The following is a 20,120-nucleotide window of genomic DNA, read 5'->3' as shown; positions in this document are numbered from 1 at the left end:
TCATTACCTAACCTCAGAACTTTACATTTATCAGCATTAAACTGCATCTGCCAATCCTTCGACCATTTCAAAACCCTATCTAGATCAACTTAAAGTGATAGTGAGTCCTCCTCTGAATTATTTCCTTACCGATTTTCGTATCATCGGCAAATTTGGAAATGTTGCTACTCAAACCTGAATCTAAATCATTTATATATATTATAAACAACAGAGGTCCCAGGACAGAGCCCTGAGGCACCCCACTTACAACATTTTCCCACTCTGACTTGACTCCATTTATACTAACTCTCTGTTTCCTTTGGTATTGCCATGCCCTAATCCAGCTTAATATAGCACCGCCAATACCATGAGACTCTATCTTTTAATCAGTCTTTCATGTGGCACTGTATCAAAAGCTTTGCTAAAGTCAAGGTACACAACATCGCAATCCTTACCACTATCAACTGCCTCAACAATGCTAGAATAAAATGATAACAAATTTGTTAAACATGAACGGCCATTTATAAAACCATGTTGCGACTCAATTATTAATTTATGTTTTTCAAGATGAAGACAAATTTTATTTGCTATTATAGATTCGAGTAACTTTCCCACAATAGACGTTAGGCTAATTGGTCGATAGTTAGACGCTAGTGATGTATCTCCTTTCTTAAAAACTGGTATCACATTAGCAACTTTCCAAAACTCTGGCACTCTGCCTGACTCTATTGATTTATTAAATATGGTTGACAGTGGGTCACAAAGCTCCTCTTTGCATTCTTTAAGCACCCTGGCAAACACTTCATCCGGCCCTGGGGATTTATTTGGTTTGAGTTTTACAACATCCTCCCTTTAAGGATGTTTAAGAACATCCTCCCTGGTAACTGCTAAACTCGTCAACCTGTCCTCGTCCCCACCCACATAGACTTGTTCGGCTGAAGGCATATTGTTAAGTTCCTCTTTAGTAAATACAGATACAAAATATTTATTAAAAATACTACTCATCTCTTCATCACTATCTGTTATTTGACCTGTCTCAGTTTTTAATGGACCTATCCTTTCCCTAGTCTTAGTACGATATAACTGAAAAAACCCTTTAGGATTTGTCTTTGCTTGCCCTGCTATGCGAACTTCATAGTTTCTTTTTACTTTCCTTATCTCTTTTTTAACATTTCTAACCAGTTGTACGAATTCCTGTTCTAAAGTGACCTCCCCATTTTTAATCCTTTTGTACCAAGCTCTCTTTTTACCTATAAGGTTCTTCAAATTCTTTGTTATCCACTTTGGGTCATTAGTATTCGATCTATTCAATTTGTATGGTATACTACGTTCCTGTGCTTTGTTTAGAATATTCTTAAATAAGTTATATATTGAATCCACATCGAAATCCCCATTTACGTCACCTTATCGCTGGGTTCATGTCTCGCTCCAAGACCGGCCCTCACCCCATACCCAAGACTTTCCAATCAATTTGACCCAAAAAATTTCTTAGGCTATTAAAATCAGCTTTTCGAAAATCTGGCACTTTAACAGAATTTTCTCCTACAGGTCTATTCCATTCTATGCTAAATCTGATTTCTTTGTGATCACTGTTCCCTAGCTTACTCCCAATTTCGATGTCATTAATTTGTGTTTCCCTGTTAGTTAACACTAAATCTAAAATATTAGTTTCCCGTGTTGGTTCCTTAATGTGTTGCGTAAGAAAGCAATCGTCAATTAATTCTAGAAAATCTTCTGCTTCACTATTCCCTGTTTTGTTCAACCAGTTTATTCCACTAAAATTAAAGTCACCCATGACGTAAATACTGTTAGATCTAGATGCCCTAGATATTTCATCCCATAGACGCTTTGCTTCCATTCTGTCTAAATTTGGTGGCCTATATATAACTCCTATTATAATATTTGCTTTTTCGTATAATTCTATCCAAATAGTTTCTGTGTGTGGCTCAGTTTTGATTCCCTCTTTGAGACTACATTTCAAATTGTCCCTAACATATATGGCTACTCCTCCTCCTCGTCTAATATATCTATCTGTGTGAAATAGTTTAAATCCATTTATTTGATATTCAGCTAATAGTTCTCTATTTTCTACATTCATCCACGTTTCGGTAAGTGCAATAATATCTATTTTTTCTGTGCAGACAAGAGCATTTAATTCGTTAATTTTATTTCTTAGACTTCTACTGTTAGTGTAATATACCCTAAGTGAATTGTTATTTTGAGGCCCTTCTCTTTCCCTGATCATTTTGCCAATTCCTTTCTCCCACAAACACATACTTTTATTATCTCCTTCCTCCAAATCAATTCCCATACTTCTATCTACTAACAGTTTAAACCCAAACAAACACCTCTAACCACTTCTTCCAATGAGTTCGCAACAGCAACAACCCCAGCTCTCAATAGATGCACCCCATCACGAGCATACACTTCATTTCTTCCATAGAAGTGTTCCCAGTTGTCTGTGAAAGATATTGCATTTGATTTGTAATATCTTTCCAGCCGGCAATTGACACCAAGTGCCCTTGACATCCATTCATTTCCCACTCCCTTTCTTGGAAGAATGCCACATATGATCGGGATTCCTCCCTTGCTCCTTACTAATTCAATGGCTGTCCTGAATCTCTGTATTAGTTCCTCACTCCTAACTCGTCCAACATCATTACCCCCTGCACTAATACAAATAATGGGTTTGTTTCCATTTCCCGTCATAATATTCATTCATGTTTCCAACAATATCACCAATTCCAGCTCCCGGATAGCAAACCCTTAATCTGTTCCCCCTATCTCTGGCACAAAACGTTCTGTCTAAATACCTCACCTGGGAATCTCCCACAACCAAAATTCGCTTCGATTCTCCCTTTTCCTTTCGAGCCGTTTGAGGGACCTGCGCTTCAATGCTCCTCGTTTCTTTGTCTTTGCCACCACGTTGAACAACAGGTTCAACACAGCGCTCGTCTTCTAATACGTCAAATGCGTTAAAAGTCCTTAGTTGTAGGCTATTAGTTGTCGGTTTTGCCAAGGTCTTCTTAAGACCCCTGTCTTTCACAACTTGCCAAGACGAGGACTTCTTAATACTGGTCCCATCAGTCCTTCTTAATGAGGTCCCGTCAACACTGGCCTCCTCCTTCGTTTCCTCCCGAAGTCTCAGCCGTCGTACCTCCTCCCACAGGGAATCCATCTCTGCTCTCAGAGCTCCAACCAGACTCACCAAATCCTTCACTAATCCTTCCATTATTGCAATAATAATGTTATTAGAATCGGAGCTCCAGCTAACACAACCTCTCACTGTGACTGCACCTGACTGACCAATTCGTAGACGTCTTTGTTCTTGGCCGTAAGAAGAGGTCGTTCATTCAGCCAATCGTGATTCATATAATTGGTTTGAATATTGGGAAATACTTTTTCAACAAATTCTTCTTTTGACTTCACTAAATTGAAGAAGTGATGAGGCAATGAAATTCGTCCTGAGGTCAGATCAACCGGCACGTTTCCGTTCCCAAATTCCAGAAATTGATGTGAGAATATCTTAGCTGATGCATCGTTTTGCAGCTCGACACGCATATTTGTAGTTAATTTTAACGTCTTTACGTGGCGCCACAAAGAAGAGTATTTTAGGCTAGCATTTATTTCGTTTGCTGGTATCGATGTAGGAACTTCAGGTAAGGTTTGCCTGAAATCTCCTGCAAGCAATTTCCCAAATGGTCTGATGTTTCCACGCAAATCTTGCACTGATCGATCAAGAGCCTCGAGCGGTTTTTTGTGGGTAATTGGGCATTCATCCCAAACAATAAGTTTACATTTCTGCAATACTTTTCCCATGCCGGATGCTTTCGAAATGTTGCACGTGGGAGTTTCAATGATTTGCATGTTCAATGGCAATTTCTAAGCTAAAGTGGCAGTTACATTTCCACCTGGTAACAATGTCGCAGCTATTCCGGACGACTCAAGAGCTAAGGTTATGCCATTTTGGGATCTAAATGCTGCCAGAATCAATCTAATTAGGAAGGATTTACAGTTTCTCCTGGCGCATCTAAGAAGATTTCTCCAAATCCGTTATTGACAATTTGAATTATATGATTGTAAATGCCTTTTCGTTCGAGCATTAGCTTAGGAATATTTGATTGCACATACGACAATAGATCACTAGTGTTTTAATTTTGTTCACGACGCAATTCTACATCCAACGAAGCAGCAGCAGATCGATTCGGTGATGGCATTGCCAATTGATTTAGAAATTTGTTCGCGATTTCTAAGCACAAATCTTCAATCATTATCAAAACGTTTCGTTGTAGATTTCTGCTGTGAAATCCTTGGTCATATTTGAATTTTCCTTCGTATTCTAGGGATAATATCTTCAGCCATGTGCAATTTATATTTCTACCATAACTCTGAATTTATTGGAGAACGACCGACACTGGGATGTATGCATTAATGACGCGCCCAACACGTCACATTCAAATCAAATTCGTGCATTGTTTGCAATCATATTGACCTCCGGCTCTCCTTCATCTCCAACAGAGTTATGGTAGAAGTATAAATCGCACATGGCTGAAGATATTACCTGAGCTGACCCTCGCCCCACCGTCCTCCACACCCAGCCGCGGCCTTCACACCAAGTTGCGGACTCTACATCCAGTTGATGCCTCCACACCTAGTTGCTGGCTCCACACCCAGCTGCTGGTTCCACACCCAGTTGCTTGCTCCACACCCATTTTCTGGCTCTACACCCAGTTGCTGGCTCCACACCCAGTTGATGCCTCCACACCCAGATGCTGGCTCCACACCCAGTTGCTGGCTCCACACCCAGCTGCTGGCTCCACACCCAGCTGATGCCTCCACACCCAGTTGATGCCTCCACACCCAGTTGATGCCTCCACACCCAGTTGCTGGGTCCACACCCAGTTGCTGGCTCCACACCCAGTTGATGCCTCCACACCCAGTTGCTGGTAGTGTCTTGGCCATGACCAAATGTGTTTGCCCCCCTCTACAGAACAATTCACAGTTTAACTCTCCCAACCGAGTTGAAATGGAAGGGGTCCCAGCGGTCGGGCAGGACTTCACAAGCCTTGAGGTGCCAACAGCTACTCCTAATAGAGGTTTTTGCCGAGTATGCAACAAAAACACCGCCATAAACTCCAACGGTGGTGTCATCCGCTTTCACACCGTCAACGAGGTAAGATGCAGTGGTTCCCACCAGCTTCCAAAGGGAAGCAATGGCCAGCTGCCATTGACAGTTAGAGAAGAGATTCCCATTAACCTAATCTCTTCTGAAAACCTCACCCAAGCGATCATAGCGACGTCTGCTAGAACATTACCACACATCCCAAAAGCAGCCTGCCCAAATGCAGCAGCCAAACTCTGTAATCTTCTGAAAAGGGTCAATGATGCTCCGGAAAATATTCAAGCGTGGCATAATGTCCTTTTGTTTGGCAATGTATGCCTCACCGTCCCTCCAAGGAGGGACAAATCACTTGCATCCTCGGTCCTGAGGGCGATAATTGAATACCCAAGGAGAGATAACCTAGTTCACCTGCCTCTTCGAGCAAAACACACTCACCGCAGAAATGGCAACAACAACATAACGGAAACGTACAAAATAAGAGCACAAATCACCAAGAAAATTGAAGAGGGAAATACCGCAAGTGCTATTAGAGTCCTCACCAGTGACGAGAAAATTGCTCCTCGAAACTCAGCCACGGCATGGGCCCTGCAAAGGCAAGCACCCACCCAGAGCCCCTCAAGGCGACAACATCGTTCCGCCACCAGCCAACATCACTTCGGACCCATTAACTGTTGGTGAATCTGAGGTCTACAAAGCAGCCCTTACTTTTTCCCCTGTGTCAGCAGGCGACTTTACAGGGTTAAAACCTCAACACATCAAGCAAATGTTAAATCCTGCGGTTGGTGATGCTACACAAGATCTTCTTATGGAACTCACAAGGTTCGTCAACATGTGCCTGGCTGGTGAGATACCTGAGGTCATCAGGCCTCTCTTTTTTGGTGCCTCCCTTTGTGCTCTCAAAAAGAAGGACGAAGGAATCAGGCCAATCGCTGTTGGACAACACTCTCCGACGCCTGATTGCCAAGGCCGCTACGACGGTTGTCAGCCAGCAAGCGGCTGAATTGCTGAAACCAATCCAGCTAGGATTTGGAATCCCCCAAGGCTGTGAAGCGGCTGCCCATGCAGCACGAGCATACATCACCAACATTTCTGATGAAAAGGCCCTGCCTCAAACTAGACTTTAAGAATGCCTTCAACATGGTCAGAAGAGATGCAGTACTTTGTGTTGTACATCGTCATTTCCGGCCCCTCTACCCGTTCATACTATCGTGCTACAGTGGTGAGTCAAAACTGCTCTTTGGTGAATATGAAATCAGATCATGTGAAGGTGTTCAGGAAGGTGATCCTCTTGCTCCCCTTCTTTTCTGCTTAGTCTTAAAAGAAATCACCGAAAGCTTGTCCAGCGAGTTCAACACCTGGTTTTTGGATGATAGCACTATAGCTGGCACCGTGGACCACCTCTTGGCAGATATCAGGAAAATAAGGGAGCAAGAAGTAAGTCTGGGTGTCTTCCTGAACCCTTCCAAGTGTGAAGTAGTCTCCTCCAACCCAGACATCGTAGCTAGAATAAGGTCTGCCTTGCCTGGAGCCCATGTCATTAGGGCCGAGAACAACACCGTCCTTGGAGCCCCCCTCGGGTCTAACGCCATTGAGGAGATCCTTGACAAGAAAATCGCAGACCTTAGGAGGATGGAGGACAGAATACGTGACATCGATGCCCACGATGCTTTATAACTCTTCACCAAATGCCTATCCCTTCCGAGGCTAACCTACTTTCTGAGGTGCGCCCCATCTTACGACAAACGAAAGCTTGAAGAGTATGACCTCTTACTGAAGACCATGCTGGAAAAAGTTGTTAACCTCTCCCTCAACGAATGCCAGTGGAAACAAGCCACTCTTCCTGTCAGGCTCGGTGGCTTCGGTGTCCGCACCGCTACCCAAATTGCTGTCCCAGCCTTCCTGTCTTCCTCCTCAGCATCAGATGACCTGGTTAAGGAAATTCTACGTGACCACCTGAGTGATGTAGCGGGGCTACAGGACCCCCACTACACAGAATGCGACACGAAATTGGGTACAATGGCAGACCCAGCACTCAGACCAGCCATGCCGAAAACCAAGAAACAATCCAGTTGGGACAGCCCCATTGCACAGCTTTCCTGGAGGCAGCAACAACCCCTAGTGATCGTGTACGCCTCACAGCTGTGCAGGCTCCCCATGCAGGGGACTTTCTTTTGGCAGGCCCTATGTCTGCGACAGGCACACGTCTTGATCCGCAGGAGCTCCGTATTGCAGCCGTTCTCCGCCTTGGTGCCCCTATCCACACTGTTCATAGGTGTATTTGCGGCAAGGCAGATGCTGATGAATATGGATTGCATGGCCTGCACTGTGGAAAATCTGGTGGTTGGCACACTAGACACGACGAAGTCAATGACATCATTAAAAGAAGCCTTGCTTCTGCTCAGTGTCCAGCGGAGAGAGAGCCCCGCAACCTACTGAACCGTGACTCTGTTAGCTTTGCCGGCCGACCAGACAGAATCACACTGCGCCCATGGAAGGGTGGCAAACAGTTGGCATAGGACTATACTTGCGTATCCACCCTGGCAACTACATACATCAACCTCTCTGCCGGCCAAGCAGGAGCCGCAGCGACACACAGAGAAAAACAAGTCAGTCAAGTACAGTCAATTAGATAATAAGTACAACTTCGTTCCAATAGGGTTTGAGATCCTAGGCCCATGGGGAGAGAGTGCAAGAAGGTTTCTTAAGGATCTTGGTTCCAAGCTCATTGACACTACAAGAGACCCTAGAGCGGCAAGTTTTCTGTTTCAGCGGCTCAGTGTCGCGATCCAGAGGGGGAATGCTCGCTGCATCCTCGGTTCCTGCTCGGCGTTGGAGGAGTTCGAGGAAATCTACAGCCTCTAGGAAGCGAACTTTTTCTTGTGTCCTCTTAATGTACATTTTTTGTATAAAATCAGATATGTGACTGTAATACCTTGCATAATAAAGTGTACACCATAAAAAAGGGGGGGGGTGGTAGGAGAAGCAAACACTCATACGTATTCAGAGTTAAATGGCAAGTTATTCTCTGAATGCTCTGTGTTCCCTTCTCTGAGGCTGTGGGTTCCTATAATTGCACCAGAGGTGATACCCCCCTATATATATATATATATATATATATATATATATATATATATATATATATATATATATATATATATATATATATATATACATATATATATATATATATATATATATATATATATATACATATATATATATATATAACTGAAAACTCACACCCCAGAAGTGACTCGAACCCATACTCCCACAACTGGTATGTACAGGGACGCCTTAATCCGCTTGACCATCACGACCGGACAATAAGGAAGTGATAGCCGAGGCTATTTGAACCACTTCCCCGCCGGCACTCGGATGGTAATCTTGGGCATAGCATTTTATCAAATCACCTCATTCTTTGGGGCACACGTGAGGAACACAAATGCAAACAAGCCTGAATGGTCCCCAGGACTATATACAACTGAAAACTCACACCCCAGAAGTGACTCGAACCCATACTCCCACAACTGGTATGTACAGGGACGCCTTAATCCGCTTGACCATCACGACCGGACAATAAGGAAGTGATAGCCGAGGCTATTTGAACCACTTCCCCGCCGGCACTCGGATGGTAATCTTGGGCATAGCATTTTATCAAATCACCTCATTCTTTGGGGCACACGTGAGGAACACAAATGCAAACAAGCCTGAATGGTCCCCAGGACTATATACAACTGAAAACTCACACCCCAGAAGTGACTCGAACCCATACTCCCACAACTGGTATGTACAGGGACGCCTTAATCCGCTTGACCATCACGACCGGACAAAAAGGAAGTGATAGCCGAGGCTATTTGAACCACTTCCCCGCCGGCACTCGGATGGTAATCTTGGGCATAGCATTTTATCAAATCACCTCATTCTTTGGGGCACACGTGAGGAACACAAATGCAAACAAGCCTGAATGGTCCCCAGGACTATATACAACTGAAAACTCACACCCCAGAAGTGACTCGAACCCATACTCCCACAACTGGTATGTACAGGGACGCCTTAATCCGCTTGACCATCACGACCGGACAATAAGGAAGTGATAGCCGAGGCTATTTGAACCACTTCCCCGCCGGCACTCGGATGGTAATCTTGGGCATAGCATTTTATCAAATCACCTCATTCTTTGGGGCACACGTGAGGAACACAAATGCAAACAAGCCTGAATGGTCCCCAGGACTATATACAACTGAAAACTCACACCCCAGAAGTGACTCGAACCCATACTCCCACAACTGGTATGTACAGGGACGCCTTAATCCGCTTGACCATCACGACCGGACAATAAGGAAGTGATAGCCGAGGCTATTTGAACCACTTCCCCGCCGGCACTCGGATGGTAATCTTGGGCATAGCATTTTATCAAATCACCTCATTCTTTGGGGCACACGTGAGGAACACAAATGCAAACAAGCCTGAATGGTCCCCAGGACTATATACAACTGAAAACTCACACCCCAGAAGTGACTCGAACCCATACTCCCACAACTGGTATGTACAGGGACGCCTTAATCCGCTTGACCATCACGACCGGACAATAAGGAAGTGATAGCCGAGGCTATTTGAACCACTTCCCCGCCGGCACTCGGATGGTAATCTTGGGCATAGCATTTTATCAAATCACCTCATTCTTTGGGGCACACGTGAGGAACACAAATGCAAACAAGCCTGAATGGTCCCCAGGACTATATACAACTGAAAACTCACACCCCAGAAGTGACTCGAACCCATACTCCCACAACTGGTATGTACAGGGACGCCTTAATCCGCTTGACCATCACGACCGGACAATAAGGAAGTGATAGCCGAGGCTATTTGAACCACTTCCCCGCCGGCACTCGGATGGTAATCTTGGGCATAGCATTTTATCAAATCACCTCATTCTTTGGGGCACACGTGAGGAACACAAATGCAAACAAGCCTGAATGGTCCCCAGGACTATATACAACTGAAAACTCACACCCCAGAAGTGACTCGAACCCATACTCCCACAACTGGTATGTACAGGGACGCCTTAATCTCACGTGTGCCCCAAAGAATGAGGTGATTTGATAAAATGCTATGCCCAAGATTACCATCCGAGTGCCGGCGGGGAAGTGGTTCAAATAGCCTCGGCTATCACTTCCTTATTGTCCGGTCGTGATGGTCAAGCGGATTAAGGCGTCCCTGTACATACCAGTTGTGGGAGTATGGGTTCGAGTCACTTCTGGGGTGTGAGTTTTCAGTTGTATATAGTCCTGGGGACCATTCAGGCTTGTTTGCATTTGTGTTCCTCACGTGTGCCCCAAAGAATGAGGTGATTTGATAAAATGCTATGCCCAAGATTACCATCCGAGTGCCGGCGGGGAAGTGGTTCAAATAGCCTCGGCTATCACTTCCTTATTGTCCGGTCGTGATGGTCAAGCGGATTAAGGCGTCCCTGTACATACCAGTTGTGGGAGTATGGGTTCGAGTCACTTCTGGGGTGTGAGTTTTCAGTTGTATATAGTCCTGGGGACCATTCAGGCTTGTTTGCATTTGTGTTCCTCACGTGTGCCCCAAAGAATGAGGTGATTTGATAAAATGCTATGCCCAAGATTACCATCCGAGTGCCGGCGGGGAAGTGGTTCAAATAGCCTCGGCTATCACTTCCTTATTGTCCGGTCGTGATGGTCAAGCGGATTAAGGCGTCCCTGTACATACCAGTTGTGGGAGTATGGGTTCGAGTCACTTCTGGGGTGTGAGTTTTCAGTTGTATATAGTCCTGGGGACCATTCAGGCTTGTTTGCATTTGTGTTCCTCACGTGTGCCCCAAAGAATGAGGTGATTTGATAAAATGCTATGCCCAAGATTACCATCCGAGTGCCGGCGGGGAAGTGGTTCAAATAGCCTCGGCTATCACTTCCTTATTGTCCGGTCGTGATGGTCAAGCGGATTAAGGCGTCCCTGTACATACCAGTTGTGGGAGTATGGGTTCGAGTCACTTCTGGGGTGTGAGTTTTCAGTTGTATATAGTCCTGGGGACCATTCAGGCTTGTTTGCATATATATATATATATATATATATATATATATATATATATATATATATATATATATTGTGACGATAATCTCCTTCAAGAGATTGAGCCTGCTCTTCCCTCCACAATTACGTCGTTATATATATATAAAACTACTATGGAAGAAATGTCCAACAACGACAACAACACCAGCAAGGTTTGCCAGAGCGCAAAACGTATGCAGCCAGGGACACCTGCTCAGACTCAAACCGCCAAACTACCTGTCTTACTGCCGGCTCCTCGCCTGATTGGTCGCCGGTCTGGCTGCAACTGCACTCACCCCCATACTACTTGATGTCTGGGGCCGCCACGACCTCAGTCCTCAGAATATTCCGTGCTTTCACAGTTAACACTTCTCCCTGCTAGACGTAAGCTTTAGCGTACGTATACTGAGAGAGGTGATAGCTTAAAGCCAATATTCCAGCACCTTTCATTTACTTTTATATTGCACTTCTTGTTATTTTGTCTTAACGTAACTTTTCATTGTGTCATTTAATTATTCTTATTATTTTGATTGATTGATTTTATTATACGAAATTGTTTGTCCATTTTATTCATGTTTTATTTATCTAACGTAATTAAAATTTCATTGTTAAAGTTTACTTGTGTTTTGTGTGTCTTCTCCTTACCTTACCACAGACGAAGTTCCAGATTTTCTATTTTTTTTTAATACTATGTGGCGAGGCCATACCCCTAAGCTTTGAACAGCCGAACACCAACGCGTTACCGTCACATATTATATGGGGGCCTGTCCTAGGAGCTTCACTCAGGTACTGGTACCAAGTGGTAATTTTTGGTAAGCGTATTTAACTTTGTTAACGTAGCTTTACTATTTTTCATATTCAATTTCATTTTTTATAAGGTGCGGTGTATTGTGCATTACGAGAGTAACATATAGTGAAGGTGAGACAACTTTGGATTACGTGGTGACTGTAGGCCTCAGTCATACTCTTAATTGGTCATCTCTCCCTCCGTGTTATTACTCGTGTTTACCATCTTTGTCCCTTGGATATTTCTCATTTTTGACAGATCATCATATTGGTACCCTGGTACTGTGGTCTGCCCCGGGTCAAGAGTACCCAATCTTCTGCAGTCTGACTGTAGGAGGACAAAGAGGGCCATAGTTCCTCTAGCTCGAACTTTAGTTGCTGAATTGGGACCTCAGCAGCAGTTCTCGTCACCAGTTGACACCTCGCACCCCTACACGTCAGTCAGAGATGATGATACATACAACGGTAGGGAATTAGCTTACTTTTTCAGAGCACAAAAGTTCGTTAATTCTGTAAGTATCATATTAAATTCAGTAGGAAAAACTTGCTTTATGTCCTATAGAGACTTGGCAAGGTATGCCTACATCCTTGGACTACCAATTTTACTTTTGAGGCATTTAACTGTTTCATTTGTTTTCGAAACTCTGTTTCATTTGTTAGTAGGATTTTCTTGCCCTTATCCTCTTACATGAGTACCGGGTACAAGATTTCCTGCGCCCTTGATTTAATTTAATCATTTAACATCTTTTACTTAACTTTAATTGTTAAAGATCTCACAGGATAGGTACCAGTTGCCACGTTGTCCTGTTTCTGACATTCACTATTGAATATTCGTGTACCTTTATTTGCTAATTTCACCATGTTTCGTCTCCAAGCTTTCCGTGCAAATCCAGCAGGTGAAATAGGGACTTTAAGTCGCGCCAAGAAGACTGAATTACAAACTCTTGCACATGAGTATCAACTAGAAGTTCCCTACCAAGCCAACAAAAATGACCTACACAACCTGTTGCTGGATTACTATTTAGAGCAAGGTAAGAGTTTGCTAACACGAAACGGAGGTATTTCATGAAATGGCTGGAAGCAGCACATGTCTTTACTTTTACAGAACTCGTCAACCTGATGCTTGTTGAAGAATTCTTGAGACGTGTGCCGCCTCCTGTCCGCCTCTACTTAGCAGATAAAGAAGAAACCGACTACCTGAAGTGTGCTAAGTCGGCTGACACTTACAGCCTCATCCACCGGCTGACACCCGAACCATCCTCCAGTAAGAAGTCGTGGTACAGTTACGAGAAAGTGAGCCCCGATCAAGCTGGTTCACAACTGTACTGCAAGTATTGTAGACTCTATGGACATACCATAGACAAGTGTGGTAAGTCTCAATACAAGGGAACCACTGACCAACAAAAACCCAAACCAACTCCTCCTAAGTCCGGTAAGCCTGTGATGAATGTTGGTGTTAATGTTAATGATCTTTCTCTTTTCAGTAACCACCTGTATACTGGAACTGTCTCTGCCAACGGTTCAAATCCGGAGGGACGTTTCAAATTGAAGATCTTGAGGGACACAGCGGCTCTACAATCGATCATCTTGAAGTCGGCTGTGCCCAACATCACCTGCACCGGAGAAACTGTTTTCATCACTGACCTCACTGCTACCACTCCATACCCTCTCGCCAGAGTCCACCTGGATTGTCCCTACGTGAACGGGGAAGTCCAAGTCGCCGTCAGTGAAAAGCCTTTTCCCATGCCTGGAGTGCAACTTCTCCTAGGCAACGACTTGGCAGAAGACCTGCAACCGACCAACCTGATCGTCATGGACAAACCCCAGGTGTGTAACTCTGTGCCAAGTAACCCTATTCTAGAGTATGTTTCAGCAGAGGTTCAAGAGAGTGATGAAGTTTCTCCTCCGGTTCTCGTGACCACCCGTGCACAAGCCGCACGTCCACAGCCAGCTGACCCTACTGCTACCGCTGTCCCTCAAGACCCTCAGAAACTCCCCCCGCATCTGACCAAGTTGGAGTTCCGTAAGTTGCAGAGGGAAGATCTTACTTTAACACCATTGTTTTTCCAGGCTGAGACTCAACCCGACAGTATTCCTGGGTTCTTCCTAGAGAACGACTTGCTCTACCGCAAATATAGACCCAGTAAACTGAAGGAGGAGGACGATTGGGCCAACATCGAACAACTTGTGATTCCTACCAGCCTGCGGCCCACTATTCTACACCTGGCCCACGGAGCACTCTCCCACTACGGCTTCAACAAGACTTACCATGGAATTCGTCAAGACTACTACTGGCCATGTATGGTAAATAACGTCAAACAGTACGTAAAACAGTGTCATACATGTCAGATGGCAGGCAAACCGAACATCTCCATTCCCAGAGCGCCACTGATTCCCATACAGGTGCCTGCGGAACCTTTCCACAGACTCATAATAGACTGTGTTGGTCCTTTACCTCGGACCAGTTCAGGTAACGCCTACATCCTAACCATCCTGTGTCCTACCACCAGATTTCCCATAGCAGTTCCAGTGAAGAACATCACGGCTGCTACGGTTATAAAACATCTATTGAAGATCTTCACTCAATACAGATTTCCCAGGGAGATTCAGAGCGACTGTGGTACCAACTTCACCAGTGATCTCTTCAAAAGGACACTGGAGGAGTTCAACATCAAACAGGTATTGTCCAGCCCCTATCATCCTGCTTCACAGGGTTCTCTTGAACGTAGTCATCAGACAATCAAAGCACTCTTGAAAAAGTTTTGTAGTGAAACCTCGAAGGATTGGGATAAGCAGATTGACCTTATAATGTGTATTTACAGAAGTCTCCCCAATGAGTCCCTAGGAGTATCTCCTTATGAGATGCTCTACGGCCGTAAGTGCCGTAGTCCCCTTAAGGCTTTCAAAGACTCTTTCCGAGATGCCACCTTCAGTGAGCATCAGAATGTGCCCCAGTTTCTTCAAAACCTTCAACACATTCTAGAGAGAGTCCACCGTTTTGCCCATGATAATCTATTGAAAGCCCAGGAGAGAATGAAGACTCATTACGACCAGACCAGCAAAGTAAGAAAATTCAAGCCGGGAGACTTCGTCCTTGCATACTTCCCTATCCCAGGTTCACCTTTACAAAACAGGTTTTCAGGACCCTACCGCATCAAAGAGTGCAGGAATAACAACAACTACGTAATAGAGACTCCAGATAGGCGGCGGAAGACCCAGCTGTGCCACGTCAACCTCCTGAAGCAATATAATGGTACTCCTCCCACTGTCCTGATTAACTGTTCTACCTTCACAGAACCCTACATCCACAGTGAGACCTTCCCAGCTTCTCCTCCCGAAAGCACTGACAAGGAGTCAGCGCTTTCTAATTCCGAATTCCTTAATGATCTTCCCAAATACTTTCAGGATAATAATCGTGCTCCTTTGCCCTATTCTAATTCCACTCTCACCTCGTCAGATAAGCCCTTCATCCTCCATGTCGACGCCAGTGGTACCGACGTTGGTGGTGTCGTGATGCAGCAACGAGGCGAGGAGAATACACCTGTCAGCGACTACTGCTACAAGGAACTACGGAACAATTGGCAAGGAGCTACTCCTCATCATCCTGAAGCTCCAGCACTTCACTCCACACTTCAAAGTGCTGGGTCCACCATCAACACGGACCACACCACCCTACACCTCCTGCAGCACGCCCACTTCCCATCTCAACGTCTTCTACTATGGGCTTGCTAACTGCAGAAATTCAACCTGGAGACACGCTATACCAAGATTCCGACAACATCTTAGCCCATGATCTCTCCAGAGTTTATGAAGTAGAAGCGACTCCATCCATTACTCCACCCCATAACGACGTACTTCTTCCAGAACCGCAGGCTTCGGGGGAGAGTTGTGACGATAATCTCCTTCATGAGATTGAGCCTGCTCTTCCCTCCACAAATACGTCGTTTCATCTATATAAAACTTCTATGGAGGAAATGTCCAACAACGACAACAACACCAGCAAGGTTTGCCAGAGCGCAAAACGTATGCAGCCAGGGACACCTGCTCAGACTCAAACCGCCAAACTACCCGTCTTGCTGCCGGCTCCTCGCTGATTGGTCGCCGGTCTGGCTGCAACTGCACTCGCCCACCATACTACTTGATGTCTGGGGCCGCCACGACCTCAGTCCACAGAATATTCCGTGCTTTCACACAGTTAACACTTCTCCCTGCTAGACGTAAGCTTTGGCGTACGTGTACTAAGAGAGGTGATAGCTTAAAGCCAATATTCCAGCACCTTTCATTTACTTGTATATTGCACATCTTGTTATTTTGTCTTAACGTAACTTTTCATTGTGTCATTTAATTATTCTTATTATTTTGATTGATTGATTTTATTATACGAAATTGTTTGTCCATTTTATTCATGTTTTGTTTATTTAACATAATTAAAATTTCATTGTTAAAATTTACTTGTGTTTTGTGTGTCTTCTCCTTACCTTACCACAGACGAAGTTCCAGATTTTCTATTTTTTTTAATACTATGTGACGAGGCCATACCCCTAGCTTTGAACAGCCGAACACCAACGCGTTACCGTCACAATATATATAATATATATATATATATATATATATATATATATATATATATATATATATATATATATATATATATATATATATATCGTACCTAGTAGCCAGAACGCACTTCTCAGCCTACTATGCAATGCCCGATTTGCCTAATAAGCCAAGTTTTCCTGAATTAATTGTTTTTCGGCTACCTAACCTACCTAACCTAACCTAACCTAACTTTTTCGGCTACCTAACCTAACCTAACCTATAAAGATAGGTTAGGTGAGGTTAGGTAGGGTTGGTTAGGTTCGGTCATATATCTACGTTAATTTTAACTCCAATTAAAAAAAATTGACCTCATACATAATGAAATGGGTAGCTTTTTCATTTCCTAAGAAAAAAATTAGCGAAAATTTATTAATTCAGGAAAACTTGGCTTATTAGGCAAATCGGGCCTTGCATAGTAGGCTAAGAAGTGCGTTCTGGCTACTAGGTACGACATATATATATATATATATATATATATATATATATATATATATATATGTCGTACCTAGTAGCCAGAACTCACTTTTCAGCCTACAATGCAAGGCCCGATTTGCCTAATAAGCCAAGTTTTCATGAATTAATATATTTTCTCTAAATTTTTTCTTATGAAATGATAAAGCAACCCATTTCATTATGTAAGAGGTCAATTTTTTTTTATTGGAGTTAAAATTAACTTAGATATATGACCGAACCTAACCAACCCTACCTAACCTAACCTAACCTATCTTTATAGGTTAGGTTAGGTTAGGTAGCCGAAAAAGTTAGGTTAGGTTAGGTTAGGTAGGTTAGGTAGTCGAAAAGCAATTAATTCATGAAAACTTGGCTTATTAGGCAAATTGGGCCTTGCATAGTTGGCTCAGAAGTGAGTTCTGGCTACTAGGTACGACATATATATATATATATATATATATATATATATATATATATATATATATATATATATAGTCAGCCTCGCAGACATCGCAGCTCGACGTCTGCGAGGCACTACACATCAAGAAGTCAACACCAGCAATCAAGAGCCAATTAATGCACAACTATATATTTATATATATATATATATATATATATATATATATATATATATATATATATATATATATATATATATATATATATATATATATATATATATATATATATATATATATATATATATATAAAAATGGAAATGTTCGCATCCCAGCAGGTTTTTCTATATATATTATATTGATGTCCCATCTGTGAAGGAAATACCATGATATTTTTGAAAAACTGTGTTTTTCATGTGAGAGAAGTCTCTGAAACCTCTTTACCGATTGCTTTGAAATTTTGATACGACGTTGCATTCGAATTGGCGCATGTTTTTATATACCTACTATTTACATGCCTTACCTGTGACAGAAAAAACATGCTTTTTTTGAAAAACAGTGCCATCTGTTGGACGTAAGAGCAACACATGCTGTATCTCCCAAAGTTCTTCACCGATTGCTTGGAAATTTTGACACAACGTTCCATTCGAATAGATGCGTGGCTTTATATACCTATTGTATAGATGCTATCCATAGTGACAGATAAAAACATACGTTTTTGAAAAACAGCGCTATCTGTTGCACATAAAAGCAACATGCACGCTATACTACATTTGTCACGAATTCCATTTCAATGTTTCCGGTTGCATTGATAAATTTTATTTTCATAGATTTCAATTTATTTTAATTTTTTTGTGAATTATTTTGTGTGACATTGTGTTGGAATTGAGCTGTGTTGTTTACCATACCATTCATTTCGTAAGTAAAAGTACAGATGCTGTCGGAAATCCGACACACACAATAACATAAGTTACCCCCATAAAGGAAAAGAGAATGAGTGATTCCGTGACGTCATCGACGCCACGTATTTATATCAATTCTAATTTCTTTTAAACAACGGTCTAGTGTTTAAATCTAATAAAAAATTGTTCACTAGGACTGAATATAATTAAATACAACAGGAATATACCTTAACTCTCTATTCCTTAAACATGAATAGAAGCACCAAACACTTGAGGACGTATCTCCCCTTGAGCGTCGTCACGTACACACAGCAACTTGTAAACAGTGAGAAAGCTCTCCCTGACGAATTTACAAGACAAAAGGTTCTTTCTCCGAGCTTCGACACAGGATCATCTACGATCCGCCCAACCGAATATCTCATGAACAAAGGGAAGAACAATTTTCGGTATTTCTATTGCATTTAATACTGCCCATTATTATTATAGGAAATATCGTTAAGACGTGGGATTAAATCCCCAAACTCAATGAGTTTACTCAGCTCTACACACACACATATTCCATGTCATTCCTGTATTTATATGTTTAGGAAACCATTATTAATTCCTTACATCTCAAACAGGTAATTGTGAGGGGGGGTTAGTGAAGCAGGAAGCTGTCTCCCAATATAATTATAAGAATAGTTACCTGCTGTACATCAAGCCTTGTAGGCCTCCATACAGCCGCCATTACGTGGCACTCAGAGGCACAGGGCCACACCCCCATTTGATGCTACAATAAGCACAGCCCCACCAACAGTAGCAGTTAGGCTCTTTTGTGTTCATACTGTAGACATAGTATTAGTAGTTGTAAATTTATTTTACTGCAGTATAATAGTAGATTAGACCACCATATGTGGTATGATTTATAATTTATATATTAAAGACTAGGTAAACAATTTGTGGTTTATGAAGGATCCACCTCAAACTGGTTTAAGCTACAAATTGTCCCTCCAATTGTGTGTGATAAGTTCTAGCAAGCTGAATCAGAATATATACAGTCCACTTACTGCTAACTAACTAACTTACTAAGAAAAATAATAAAATAAAAATAATATAATATTAAAGTAATTAGAAAAATAAAGTAAATATTGAATATTCACAGAATAAAAACAGTTAAACCTTGCTAGGATTTTCCCACAGATGCCACTCCTGTGACAGGTAAAACTATGCTTTTCTTGAAAAACAGCGCCATCTGTTTCATGTAAGAGCAACACACATGCCATACTAAAGATGTTACAATTCAATTTCAATGTTTCTGATTGCATTGGTAAATTAAATTTTACTAGATTTTGATTTATTTTCGTTTTGATTTAATTATTTTGTGTGAATTGCATTGGAATTGAGCTGTGTTGTTTACCAGACCGTTCATTTCGTGAGAATAGTTTATTTTTATATTTTTTCATATTTTCATTTCATTTTTTAACTGTTTTTCTTATATTTCAGTGATGGGAACATCACATCACTTGATGTTCCCAATTTTCTGATGTGAACATGAGACCATTTGGGAAGGCATCGGACGAGGGAGTGGGGAATGGTGGGGATGACGAGGGGACGGAAGTGAGAGATGATGTGGAGGACGAGGGGACAATGGAGGGGGTAATGGTGGGGAAGGACGAGGGGACGGGGGAGTTTAGGATGGTGGGGACGAGGGGATGGGGGAATGGAGAATGGTGGGTAGGGCAAAGGGACAGGGGGAGTGCGGCATGGTGGGAAGGAAGAGGAGATGGTGGTATGGGGATTGGTGCGGAGGACGAGGGGACGGTGGAGTGGGGA

General features: G+C 42.9%; 2 protein-coding genes across 2 annotated transcripts in view; one reads left to right on the top strand and one right to left on the bottom strand.

Annotated features, from left to right (window-relative positions):
* Positions 1-3,261: 3,261 nt before the first annotated feature.
* Positions 3,262-3,798, bottom strand: LOC138362869 (uncharacterized). Its single transcript, XM_069321445.1, has one exon. The coding sequence runs from the start codon at positions 3,796-3,798 to the stop codon at positions 3,262-3,264; it is 537 nt and encodes a 178-aa protein (XP_069177546.1).
* A 2,429-nt stretch (positions 3,799-6,227) lies between these two features.
* LOC138362868 (uncharacterized) overlaps positions 6,228-20,120 on the top strand; it is a 34,255-nt gene continuing 20,362 nt past the window's right edge. The window contains exon 1 of the mRNA XM_069321444.1: positions 6,228-6,320. Within this exon, the coding sequence (XP_069177545.1) occupies positions 6,228-6,320 (93 nt within the window). The remainder of the gene's footprint in view (positions 6,321-20,120) is intronic.

This window comes from Procambarus clarkii, chromosome 9 (genome assembly GCF_040958095.1).
Source record: "Procambarus clarkii isolate CNS0578487 chromosome 9, FALCON_Pclarkii_2.0, whole genome shotgun sequence".
Taxonomy (NCBI): Eukaryota; Metazoa; Arthropoda; class Malacostraca; order Decapoda; family Cambaridae; genus Procambarus; species Procambarus clarkii.
Note: the sequence above shows the minus strand (reverse complement) of the source record. Positions and strands in the feature narration are given on the sequence as shown.

Coding starts and splice junctions, on each gene's coding strand:
- LOC138362869 (XM_069321445.1), bottom strand. CDS start 3,798: ATGGGAAAAGTATTGCAGAAATGTAAACTTATTGTTTGGGATGAATGC.